At 41.4% G+C, this 13112-nt stretch overlaps 1 protein-coding gene across 9 annotated transcripts in view; it reads left to right on the top strand.

The window, feature by feature from the left end:
• Window positions 1-12819, top strand: part of THRB (thyroid hormone receptor beta) — a 161293-nt gene extending 148474 nt beyond the window's left edge. For 8 of the 9 annotated variants that reach the window (XM_055804950.1, XM_055804952.1, XM_055804951.1 and 5 more), the window contains 3 exons: window positions 827-973; window positions 5488-5746; window positions 7215-12819. In XM_055804950.1, coding sequence (XP_055660925.1) covers window positions 827-973; window positions 5488-5746; window positions 7215-7456 — 648 coding nt within the window. In that variant the 3' untranslated portion in view covers window positions 7457-12819. The remainder of the gene's footprint in view (window positions 1-826; window positions 974-5487; window positions 5747-7214) is intronic. The other variant, XM_027782735.2, reaches the window with a different exon arrangement.
• The last annotated feature ends 293 nt before the right edge of the window (window positions 12820-13112 follow it).

The raw sequence follows: 13112 nt of genomic DNA, 5'->3' as shown, positions 1-13112 counted from the left end.
CTGTTTTTAAAATACATGGTAACACTGACAAGCTGTCATAAAAATCACGTGAACAAACTGAAGTGCAGTTGGAGAAAAAAAAACCACTCATCACGGATTCTGCTTGAAACTATTTTGTTGTATATTCCTGTTGAAATCCTCAATATACCTTTTTTTTTTTTTCATTTTGGGGAAGCCTTGAGCTGAAGTCATGATTTTCAACCAATATTTTACCCAGACAAGTTCAGATTTTAGTCACTTTATCCAGATTAGCTTTGTCTTAACCCATTCTTAGTCATCAGTTGTTCTAGCCTAGTTTTGGAAACAGGCCTTGGCAGTTGCCTGGAGCTCTGTGATACCAGGCAATCTGTTCTGAGGAGGATTTCAGAACTTCAAGTAGGTGAACGAGCCCAATTCTGCAAAGCTTTCAGCATCTTCTTGGGGGTGAAAAGTCACCTCACCTCCCTTCACTTTCAGAAAAACTTGAGAGTTCTCAGCACCTGTAAGAAACAAGAACACGCCTATATTTTAAAACAAAAAATGTGTACACTGCACACACAAAATACTCAGATACAAGCACAATGAAGAAACTGCATGCGCACAAAAATGCCCACACAAGATGGGTTGTGGCATGCCAGTCACCCATTTCTCTGTGCACTCACCTCTTTTAGAAATGCCTTATACAAACAAATAAATTCATGTTTTGTGGTATAATGGGCATTATTTATAAAGCGAATAGTGTTATTTTTTTTAGCGCATCCTCTGTCGCCAAGCAGGACTTTTTAGAGTATAAAATGCTTGCTCTAAGATAGATTGCTCCTTTAAATATCTTTGTTTATATCCTTAGCCGGAAGATATTGGGCAGGCACCAATAGTTAATGCCCCAGAAGGTGGGAAAGTGGATTTAGAAGCCTTCAGCCAGTTTACAAAAATTATCACACCAGCGATTACAAGAGTGGTGGATTTTGCCAAAAAGTTGCCTATGTTTTGTGAGGTAAGAAGACTTCCTTGCACTCCTCATTTATATGCCTGTTGTTAAAAACTATTCAAAATATTCCTGGCATGGAACTAAAAAATTCACTATGTTTAAACCCAGAAAAATTAAAGGGATCCAAAGCTGATAGGACTAAAATCTTCTTGATTTTTATGAGATTTCTTTTTTCCTGAGATTCCTGAAATAGTGATTTTGTTCGTCTAGAGGTCGTCATGGTTCATTAGGGACTCGAATGTGTCTTTAGAGGTGGCCAAAGCAAATGAACAAAAAGAGACTGTCTGGAAGCATCTTTGATACATTTAGTCAGATCTTCCAGAACACAGTTCCCCTCTGTGCTTTCTGGCTCCTGGGCAGGTACAGTATTGTGGAAATGGGTCTACACAGTAGCAAAGTCTTCAAATTCAGGAAAGTATCCCTGTCCAGGAGTGGCACTTGCCTCATTGTGTTCCTTAAGCATGCTCTTCCTGAATGGGGGAGTTGTGTATAAAAGAGTCTGTAAAAATACTGGATTGTCATTCCAGGTAGATACTCACATGTTAAATGTCAGTAAATATTGACTCAGATAGACTTGGTTGCCATTAGGAATATAGAGGCCCTAGGCTCATCTCATTTACACCGAGGTATCGTTTTTACTGAAGGACCAGATGCAATGGCTGACAGGATTTTTTTCCTGACTTAAAAAAAAAATGTTATCAGAACTACAGCCTGAAATAATATTTCAGGCTTAGCAATCTTAATATTTTAAGATATTAATTTTAAGTCTTGTGAGTCACTTAGGATCCACAGCCATGGGAGTTTTAGCGTGGAAATATCCCAGATCCAGTCATGGAAGGATGCTTGCCTGCTCACCCACACTGCAGAGCAACACTTTACTCTGCTGTTGAAATGCCAAGTCAATAACATTCAAAATGGGAATGACCGTGGTCAATGAGTTCGTGGGACTCCCTAACTCAGGAACAGTGTTTCCTCCTAATAGCTAAACATAAGTCAGGAAGGACATTTAAGGCAGCTGTAGCATTTTACTCTTCTGTATGTGGCAGCTTTTCTTTAAGGTCGGTCAAGGAGAGAGCTATTTTATGTCCTCTGGCACCTACAGAACAAGAAAAGGTAAATATCAATAGTTGGCATAGTGTAAATAGCCCTCCCTGGCTAACCTCAGCATTGGCTCCATCAGCCAAGAAAGTATGGAATAGTGGCCGAGCATGAAGATTTCCAAATACAAGGAACGTGTCCATAGATCAAGAGGCCCTCGCAGCATTCTGTGTCTGAGGGAATCTGTCTCCTCTGATTAGGCATTTGTTGGTAGGAAGTTGCAGTGACATACCAAGGTAGTCTTTTAATTTAGAAGGTTTTGCCAGTCACACACAGACTGCAGTGCCCATCTGACATCTCCTACCCCTCCTGGCTACTGTGGGCCCACTTGTGTCAGAACCGGGCAGGAAGCATGGATGGAGAAGTCAAGGCGTCATTAGGCACAACCTCTGTAGGTTATGCAGCTCAGCTAGGACAGGCTTTGTTTACAGCTGAGCCGCCGTGTAAACCTGACACTCCTGACAGCAAGATCTGATGGCAGAGTGAGGGACAGCTCCTCATGAACACAAAGGAATAGGACAGCTGTCCTCCGAGTTGTCGTGTAGCTCCTGCTGTATCATAAAGAAAATGACAAATGTTTGCTCCTTTTTGAAGGGGCACTGTCTTGTTAACTTTGTTTCAGTTACGGTTTTTAACCCGTATCTTTTTCTTAGAAGCAATGCTGTGTGAGCTGTGGATCTGTTTATGAGAAAAAGCCCTCCGTTCTCCTGTAGGACCTGCAGAACCTTACCTCAGTGCTTAATTCCACAGAGGCATAGGCTGAGAGTGTAGTAAATCCCTGTGGAGGAGGGGCATGGCAAGGAACATCCATAGCCACTGACATATTCGTGGCTACTTTTCCTTCTTTTTCTCTTCTTTGGACACATGCGCAAGCCAGCAAAGCACTGTGCGTACCCAGCTTAGTTTGTGTGCATCCATTGGCCCGTGCCTCAAAGAAAGAATCTAATCCCAGGGTGATCGAAGTATAAAGAAAACTTCATTTACTTCTCAGAATTTCTGCTGTTGTTTCCTTCTTGTATTTCCTTCTGCATAGAAGATGAAGACTGAGAAGCATTTAATCAGTTTGATGTCAGTTTCTAAGTGTCACCGGCATCAGTGGTTTCATGCTGGGTGAAGCTATGCAAATACCTTTTTAGGGAGCTCAGCTCAGCTCAGCTCACTTCCATGGTGATGCATTACATGTGTGCTGGCTGCCAGTCTGTCCTGCAGAGGTGAGCATCTCAAGTTTCTGCCTTTTGGCTTTTCCCCCAGCAGAGCGAGAAGGAAAAGACATGTGGCAGTTAATCAGGCACATTTGTTAACCCCACTCCTGGAAGGTGCCTCTGGTGGCAGCGCTCAACCGATGAGTATAGGCAGCACTGAACCCCGCATAACTGGGAGCAGAACTGATGTACAAGACCCCTGTCTTTGGTAACTGCTGCTGCTGGCAGATAAGACCTGAGGCTTGGCATCGGTGAAACAGATGTCCCATCTATCCTTCAGAATTGGGAAGGAGTATGAAGGACGGGCATAGGCAGATCACCACTACCATGAAGAAATTTTAAGAAGGTTCAAGTAGGAAGAAGAACTCTCATTGGTTTAATAGCTCACTAATAAAACAGCTGAAGTGTCACAGTGTCTTCCCTACTGTTACCTGTCTGATTCTTTTCCACCATTCTTCCCTCTTCTTAGTGTTTTTTTCCTTCATGTCTCTTTTCTTATCCCTTCTCCCTTCCTTTTTCTTTTGTGTCCCTCTCCTTTTCCCTTTCCTTTTCCCTCTCCTTTTCCCTCTCCTTTTCCTTCTTCTTTCTCTGTTTCTGTTCCCACTTCAGTCTCAGCAGCCAAAGAGTGGTGTTGTCACTGGGTAGCAAGACTGCCACTGTGGCTGTGCAGCCTTCTCCATGCTACTGCTGAGTGTGATCCACAGAGAAAGTGATTTGCCCTGAACTGGATGAGTCATTTTTCTTGTGTATCAAACACTTCACACCTGAAGTTGGCATTGCTAGAAAAATAGCTGCATGATTCAACTCCTTTTTCTGACTGTGGCTGGCTTTGTGCTTAAAACTTTTCTCTAACAGGGAACTGCTTTCCACTTGCATTAGCTAACTGTCTGGCATCCACTCTGCATTATTTTAAACCAAATCAATGTACTTGCTTTGCGAGTACACAGTTGTCACATAAACCTTTATTTAGTGGGTTTTTTTTTTCATTTTGAATTGCAAATCAGGTAAATATAAGAACTCTACATGAATCAGAAATGGATAGATTTATGCCTCTTTTAAAGCCAAGTAGAAATGAGTTGCTTTTTCATATATGTGACCTTTGCTGTTCATTTAGTGACAGTCTTAAAATAGTCTTGGTGGGTTTTGCTATAACTGAATTACCTGTGAAAACATAAAGACTTGCTTTATAGAACGCGTTCTCCTAACATATAAGCATCCTAGTTATACTTTCTAAATACAGAACCTACCTCCACCAATTCAGGCAGCTTAGCTTTTTTAATATCACGGAAAAGACATGTCTAGCCTCATGCCCTGAAGACCATGGCTTATGCACCAGCATAAAAGCTAGAGCTATATCATAGATTTTCTGTCTGTCCAGCAGTAACATAGGGAGTCTAGGGAGATCAGCCTTACTAAGTTAAATGTAGCTTACTAAGTTCTGTGTTGTTTAAATGGACAGTGAGCGTTAAGAGTACAGTAAGTTTCAGCCCTTTTATTTAAAAAGCAGTCCACACTTAACAGGGCCTCCCAAACGTCTGGTTTTTCCTCTGATCAGGTAAGAAATAAGCCTGGCTGGTAGTGAGTTTAACCAGGATGGATGAGGTCTGTACCAGCCCCAATTATAGTTTACTGTATTATGCTAAGTTGTAAACTGAGGGAGCTCAAGAGGAGGAAAGAGAAGGGTAAACAGCTGAGAACCGTGACCACGTTAGCCATCTCGCATCCACTCATGATGGGAGACAAAACCAACGGCGTATGCTGCCACCAACCTGGCACCTGGTAGGTCTGCTTCACCCTTCACACTTTCTGAAATGTTCTGCAAGCGGAAAGCTACATTCTTAAGATTTATTGGACTTAATTTTATAATGCTCCCACAATCTGAGCTGTCCCACAGAGAGCAGCACTTCTGCAAGTGTATCTGAGTCAGCCTGGCTTGCTTTGAGTATCTTGCCCAGGACCGTTTGCCTAGAGCTGTCATCACTAGATTTCCTAAGGGTGTGTGGGGATGTTAATCTGCTGGCAGTGTCTGAAGGCAGGAATGCAAGTCTTGGAGGTTTGTGCGGTGCAGTCAATCGGCAGCATGTTTGAGGGTAGCTGTGCTATGTGAGGTAGTGTCCTGGGGTGTGAACTGTGACTTCATGCTCATGGATTTATTTTAGTTGTAAAACCAACTCAGTTTGAAAAACATATCTTTTTCTTTACTGTTTATAATTTCTGCAGCTGCCATGTGAAGACCAGATCATCCTTCTGAAAGGCTGCTGTATGGAGATAATGTCCCTCCGAGCAGCGGTTCGCTATGACCCTGAGAGTGAGACTCTAACACTAAATGGGGAGATGGCGGTGACAAGGGGCCAGCTAAAAAATGGGGGTCTTGGCGTAGTGTCTGATGCCATTTTTGACCTGGGCATGTCTCTTTCTTCATTTAACCTGGATGACACCGAGGTTGCCCTTCTTCAGGCTGTTCTGCTCATGTCATCAGGTGAGAACAGAAGTATGTTGAGACCCCAACCATTTGGAAACTCTTTAGTCTTTGTCACAAGCCTCTTCTAAAAAGAAATAGGATACGTTAGATCTTGTAGTGCTGACTAGAGTAATGTGGGAGCAATTTTCTCTGAAAATCCTGATGCAGCTTAGAATTAGTTTGGTAAGCATTAGGAAAGACATTCAGGGTATTCAGAGACATGGGCATAAACGTGGCTTTGGTAACATGCCTTGGTCAGTTTAGTGCTTAGGGAGGAGGCAGGGATGATCATGAGAAAGAAATTAGAACTGGTTCTGAGCCGATTTGCCTTGCATGAAAACTGGCAATTTAGCAACAGCTGTCCTTACAGTAAGTTCCCTCTTCCCCTCGGTACTGTGGTGCACTGGGCAGTTCATACACATTTCCATCAGTCTCATAGGCTTACCTTGACCTGCCATCTGGTTTTCCTACTGAACAGCACCGCTGCTGGCTGATGGGCATTTGAGAGCTGTGCTGTTTCCCCACACTGGGACCATTTGCAACTCGTCTCTTGGTGGCATGATACGGAAGCAGCACAGACCATTTCGTGTGATTTCCAAAGAGTTTCTAACCTTCTCAAATCAAGTGTGTTTTAAAATATGCTCCCACTGACTGTGCCAGCCCAAAGAGGAAATTCCATTCTTGGGCAGTGGCAGATTTAGCAAGATTTTGTTTTAAGACGACTTTGAAGACTGGGCACTGAGTAACAGTACACAGACAGTGATTTACAAGCATTAACTGCATCTGAGACAGAAAGGTTTCCACATTAATCGCAACACGGCACTTGACCTTCCTAATCAAAACATTTTTATTTCGGTTTTTGTTCCCTACAAAATGATACGTGAGTAGGGGTTTCAGAAGGCAATTCAGAGGACCTGCTTTCCCAGAAGTGTCTCCTGAAGAGTGACTTACAAAAGGAGCTTTTCCAGTGCCCATCTGGGTGCCGGTTGAGACACTTGGCCAAACTTTTGGCCTGTGCTGTTCCTTGGTGCCCTGTAACAGTTTCCTTTGCAGCTCACCTATGGATCAACGCTTGATCAAAGCATTGGTCAGACCACAGAGAAACAGATAGGAAAGAACTGTAATTTAGATACTTGACAAGGAATTTTTTTTAGTTCTTCATTAGTTGTTTTACAGAAGGTTGTAGGTCGAAACTTTAGCTGAGATCAGGGACCTGTTGCTCTAATCACTGTAAGCAAACACTTTCCAAACAGTTATATTCTAAATGGGCAAAGCAGACAAAAGATGAAGAAAGGATTATCTCCTTGTTTTAACAGGGATAGTACTGATAAGTGAGGTGTCCAGGGTCAAAGAAGTTGTTTGTGGCAGATGTCCTTGGTCTCCCTCCTTTTTTTCCTAACAACAGTATCATCCTGTCTTTCCTGATTTATGGTCAGGAATTTGTTAATTAAGTAATAACTATAATTCTGCTTCTTTGTATCTACAGATCGCCCAGGCCTTGTTTGTGTTGAGAGGATAGAAAAGTGTCAAGAGGGTTTCCTCCTGGCATTCGAACACTACATTAATTACAGAAAACACCATGTTGCACACTTTTGGCCAAAACTGCTGATGAAAGTGACAGACCTGCGAATGATCGGCGCCTGCCATGCCAGCCGCTTCCTGCACATGAAGGTGGAGTGCCCCACAGAACTCTTCCCTCCGTTGTTCCTGGAAGTGTTTGAGGATTAGAGAGACCAGAGCGGTTCTCCGCACCCCCGTCGCACTACTGGCTGTCATTTCATCCCGTTGCCCGGCTCTTCTCACCTCTGTTTGTTCTTCTTTCGTGCTCTTCTGTTTCTTGAGGTGGGGTTGGGTTTTCGTTAGGGTTTTCTTTTGGGGTTGCTGGGGGGCAGTTGTGTGTACACATGGATGAAAACATCCCTTTAATGCGGGTACTTGTGACTATTGCAATTTGTTCTTCAGTCCTTTGATGTGAATGCTTTGACAGCTTAACAGTGAAAATAGAAACAGGCCAATCTCATTCACCAGCACTTGCATGGTCACCAGCTCACACACATCATTGCTTGGAAAATACGGGAGAGAAATTGAAGTGGCAGAAAATAAATTGGCCTCCAAATTGAAACGGCTATTGTTAATTTGACCCTGGCAATTTTGTTTAGTCTTTTACCTCATTTTGCAGGGCACAAGTGACCGATTCATGAGATGAAATTTCTAGTCTTCATGGTTGTTTCTATTGTAACAATCACCATTATGATCTAGGATCTTCATCATCACCATGATCCCATCATTATCTGAGGATTGTTCAGGCAGATGCAGTTCAACAGTTTAACTGTGCCCCATAAATCAAGTACTTAAAACAATGCAGAGTGTTAGAAGGGATTGACTCTTTTTTTTTTTTTTTCCCATGTGTATAAGAAATTAAGATACTTCAGTTTTTACTACATTTGAACTCCACGTAACTTCACTGGAAGGTAAGGAGGGGAATTTGATCCTCTGAGGTGCTTTTCCTCGGAGTGGAGAGGTCTGCTTTTTCTGAGGTGTGTGGAAAATTTGTCACTCTGAGGGAGAAGGCTCCTGTCAGGATAGCAGGCTTTCCTCCAAGTTATTCAGGGATATGAATGCTCACAGAATGATGAAAAGGAGAACGAAACATACAGGGTGACCTTCAGATGGGACGGAAACCAACCGTGTTATTTATGACACTCAAGACTGTACAGCTTTATCCCAGTAATACAAACAGTGTTGCTTGGCAGTAATCTTTTGGGGTTTATATATATATATATATAAAGTTTATATGCACGTATATATATAATTTTATATATATATAATTACAAATCTTCAGCAGATGTCTTAAACATATTTCCATATTTTTCTCGTCTCACTCTCCTCTCACCCTCTCCTGTGCGTGTGTGCATTTATGTGTGTTGATCAGCTAGGTTCTCCCTCCTTGGTGTCTGTATGTGTTTTGTTTGGCTAGATTCTCTCTTGATTCCTTTAATTTATTTCAACTAACTGCACTAGCAGGAACCGAACTGAGCAATGACAGGATGTCCTGCTGCCGAAATCTGCAAGCCAGTACTCACAGTCCTGGAATGTTTGGAGGCCGGTGATGAGGGCATTATAGGTAGAGGTTCCTCTCTGTCATCCATCTCCATTCAGGGGTGTTGTCCCTGGATTTTATAAACTTGGTATTAAACCATTCCCTTAATTTGTATGATACATCAAAAGCATCCTTCTGTTCTTCCTGGGAACCAGAGACTTAGTTCACATATTTGCACTTCTTCATACCCCACGTTCTTTCGTGTTGTGCATTCATTTGTACCGGTTTCTTTCTCTGCTATTTATTGATATATTTGCCTGGCAAGTCAGTGGGCATTGTTATGGTGGATGTGTTGACTTTCAAAGCTCATGGCCTATATCTAGTCCCGTACAGTAGGTGTTTACCCCCTCATGAAAACACGATACTCAGGAAAACGTATCTTGTAGGTGGAACACAGTATGTGTGTGTCAGGGGTTAAATTCTTTCCAGCCCTCTTCCCCTACGTCATTAAAGCATGTGGAGTGCTATTGGCTATGTTTTCAGGGAATCTTGTTCTCCGTATTCTTTGATACCATATGCACCTCTGATGAGTTGTGAGCAGCGATGTTATCACTTAAGGGTTTGTACCCGTAGTTTTGTGAGAACGCAAAACACAATGGGTTGTTTAGGGGTTTTTTGCAGGTAGCAAGGAAGGCAGACTATTGGAAATTCGTTCTTACATGTTTGCTGAAGTTAAAGAACCTCTGTTGTGGGCTGTGTTTCTTCCATCTTGAAGCATATGTGTTAACAACATCAGTCTATCCAGATTCCTTGCAGAGCACTGTGTCTTAGGGATGAGTTAGAAACTTTCTAGCTTTTGGAACAAGGGGCCAGATAATGTGATGAACTCACATGTACTCATGCAGAATCTCAGATGGGCAGCATCCATAGTCAGTAAAGAGTGCTAGATACCTGATTTGGGGGTGGCTTGGTAGAGAGCTGGTAGCATATAGGGAAAGCAAAAAACCAGCTGATCCGTTACTTGCATCTATACCCACAGTGGCTTGCAAAGAAAAAGAGCATGTCTTTTGGAGTTCTGTTTTGCCACAGATCTGAGCCAGCAGTTCCCCCTGAAGCCTGTGCAAGTATCTCACCTGTTTGCTAAATCTAAGCTTGAATTAGCATACAAGCTTTTCGCTATGATGCAGATGAGACCCAGGAGAAAAACCACCACATTTCTCCTAGTAGTATTCACAATGATCTCACTACAAGGTCCGTAATAATTCGTGTATTTTTCAGGGCTTCAGTTCCTGGAGTTGTGCTGCTGCTTGAGAGGTTCCGTCTGTCATTAAGGTCAACAATTCTTATTCTTTGGGCTATGAGGAAAATCAGTTGCCTAAGTGTTCATTATTTAGATGGGAAGTCACTGTGCAACAGTGACTTAGCTCGTAATTATTGGGACACTCGTAACTGGCTTTTGAACACTTGGGATTGTCAAGACTGCATAAATCAAAAAGTAAATAAAGATCAGAAGTTAGAAAAAAATGTGAGAGTTACTGGATTAACTTGGGGAAGCAGCAAGAGATGAAAGAACTTGAAACACCCTGGACAGAACTGCAGTTTGAATCAGTGCTGAGAATTAATGCTTTGTACACTGGCTGCTTTAAAAATCTTTGCTCATACAGGATCTTGTTCCCCAAGGTCTACCATGGCAACTTACAACATTCTGTAACAGCTTGCATAATAAATAGATGTAAGCCGCATTTAGGCATCTGAGCTAATGGCCTGGCTTACCAAGATGCTGATGCAGTTTGGAGTTGGGCTTAATCAGGGTTCAGAAAATCAGGCCTCCTTCCTTAGGTGATTGCAGGTGCACTGAAGTGCCTAAAATCAGGCAACCAACTTTTGACAGGTTTGGCAGTACTCTAAGCAGAAAGGACACACTTTCCGAGCTTTTTAGATTAAGTTGGAGTCTGGCACTGATCAACAGAGCGGGATTAGTGGTATTCCTCAATCGAAAACTAAGGCCAAGCTCTTAGTTTGACAGATTTGATGTACTGGCATCTAATGGCCTCTGATCTCCTATCAGTCTTACTTTGTGTGACTTCATTTACTCCCTCAGTACAACTCCTGCTTTATGTGATCATGAGAGCAAAACTAGATCACATGAGGATGCTCTTGCAGACTCTTACCAATGGATACTGACCTTGGTTCTGCAAAGACATACTTGCTTTTAAATATCAGTGATCTCAAGCCATTGTAGGATTGAGCTGCTGGGTTGACCATCTGAGTGGCAGACATCAGGACTGCAGCCAGCAGCCTTTGTAGTAGCTGGCCTTCTGTGTGAAATAGTAAACGTGCACTTCGGAGTCTCATTTCTGATGGTGCCACATAACTCTCACGTTTGCTCTGTGGTTTGTGTGGTTCTACATGGAAGATTCTTCCTGTCAAACCTGATTGTCACCATTTGTGGTTTTGCCCTGAGTAACACGTGCATTTAGATACTCATTTCATGTGTAATCTCAGTTAAGTTATGATATTTATAATTACATATATAGTGTGTGATAATGATTTTTGTTTACATTCTGCCAAAATGTAGATGTTAGAGTTAGACCTCCAAGGTCCGAAATCATCCTTGAGCAGACTGCTTGCTTCTTCAGAGGTAGGCATCAGAAAGAGGAAAAAACTGTCCAGAAAGACCATTTATGTCCGAAATCTGCCAAGACAGGGCTGTTGATCACAAGCAGAGCATGTCATTGCTAGTGATGTATTTTTATGCTATGGAACTCTAACCTGTATGTGTCATATTGACTTCTTGCTGCATGAATCATAAATTATAAAAATCAATCTTACGGTTTTGAGATGTAGCCAGCATTCCTAAGGCTAAACCTTTTTCATTGACAGAATCAAAATCCACAACCAAGGAACGTATTCCTCTCACTGTGAGAGAATTGAAGGTGTTCAACATTTATCTTTTCACAAAGGAAGAGGTGACAGGACCTCTTAATGTGTCTTGTTATTGTGATCATCTGGAAATGATTGCCAGACGTTTCCTTTTGATACAGCAATGAAGTGATCCGTATTTAAATTTTATAGAGACAATTTTATTCTAGTGTGATAGAGATTTATTTTCCACTTAAAGACTCAAAACGGTGTGAGCACATTTTTTTTACTATGGTATATTTTTGCTTTAAAATTAAAAACAAAAAAAAAAGGTTTGGCCTTATCACAAAGTTTTAGTATAGGTGTTAGCAAATGCAAACAGTATGCATTATTTGTGTGTATCCACATTGACTGATGTCGCCTTCAAAAAGCAATATTGTGCAGGTAATAAGTTGTTTGTGACTGTCCATTGCACAGTTTACCTTCTTTAAAAGCTAACCTTGTTTATGCACAAGACAATCAAATGTAAATCTGCATCGGCACCCGGATGTAGATTAAATTTATGTAAATTACTGAGCACAATGTAAAACATTAAAAGACACTTTATTTAATTACACATTTAATGTTGGTAAAGATAGTATCAGGGCATGAACTAGCTGACATACTGTAATTTCTTTTTCTCTTTTCCTACTTCCTTAGCACTCTTCAGTTTTAGTTTGCTCATAAATACATCGAATTAGTCATTCATAATTTTTTTGAAGAGAAGGGTGGTTTGGATTGTTTATTTGTTTTTATGATGTCGGTTGGGAGGACTTCTTTGTCTATGTGGTTTGTGGGGGTTGCTTATTCTGTTTATTTTTTTTATATCAGTTTCATGCCCTGAGGGTAAGGCAAACATTACACCATACAGTAAAAAACAAAGTACCTTGGATGATGTATTTTTTTGCAAACAGTGTTAAGAGTTATGCTAGATTGGTAATATTTTTTCAGCCTAAAATATATTAAAAAAAAATCTGTGATCACAAATGTTTTAAACTATCTAAAGAGAAAATTTGTATATTTGGGGGAAGAAAATAATTTTTACATAGCTTTTGTATGCAGATATTAAAATGTAATTATGAATATAGTGGGCATAGATAACTGTGTAAGCTTGAATTCTAAAAAAAGAAAAAGCTTATAACTGAAAAGCTGTTCTGGTGTATCCGTCTTTTTGTTGCGGGCTGTTTTGTCAGCTTTGTCGCACGCTTCCAAGCCACTGGAATGGGAAAAATAGGACACAGAGGACAAGTTGTATCACCTCTAACCTGTTTCTACTCTTCTGCATCCCTTTCATTGCCTACCTCATATCTTATCTCCTCTCCTCCCCTCCCTTGGGCACCCAGCCAAAGGTTTTCACTTCTCCACTGTTCACATTACCCAAACTGAATTCACTCCAGTGAACTGACAGTTATGTCTCACTCAATTACATTTTTTAAGGGAATG

The sequence above is a fragment of the Falco peregrinus genome, chromosome 5 (assembly GCF_023634155.1).
Source record: "Falco peregrinus isolate bFalPer1 chromosome 5, bFalPer1.pri, whole genome shotgun sequence".
Taxonomy (NCBI): Eukaryota; Metazoa; Chordata; class Aves; order Falconiformes; family Falconidae; genus Falco; species Falco peregrinus.
The sequence above is the reverse complement of the archived record's forward strand: the minus strand, read 5'-3'. Positions and strand labels throughout refer to the sequence as shown.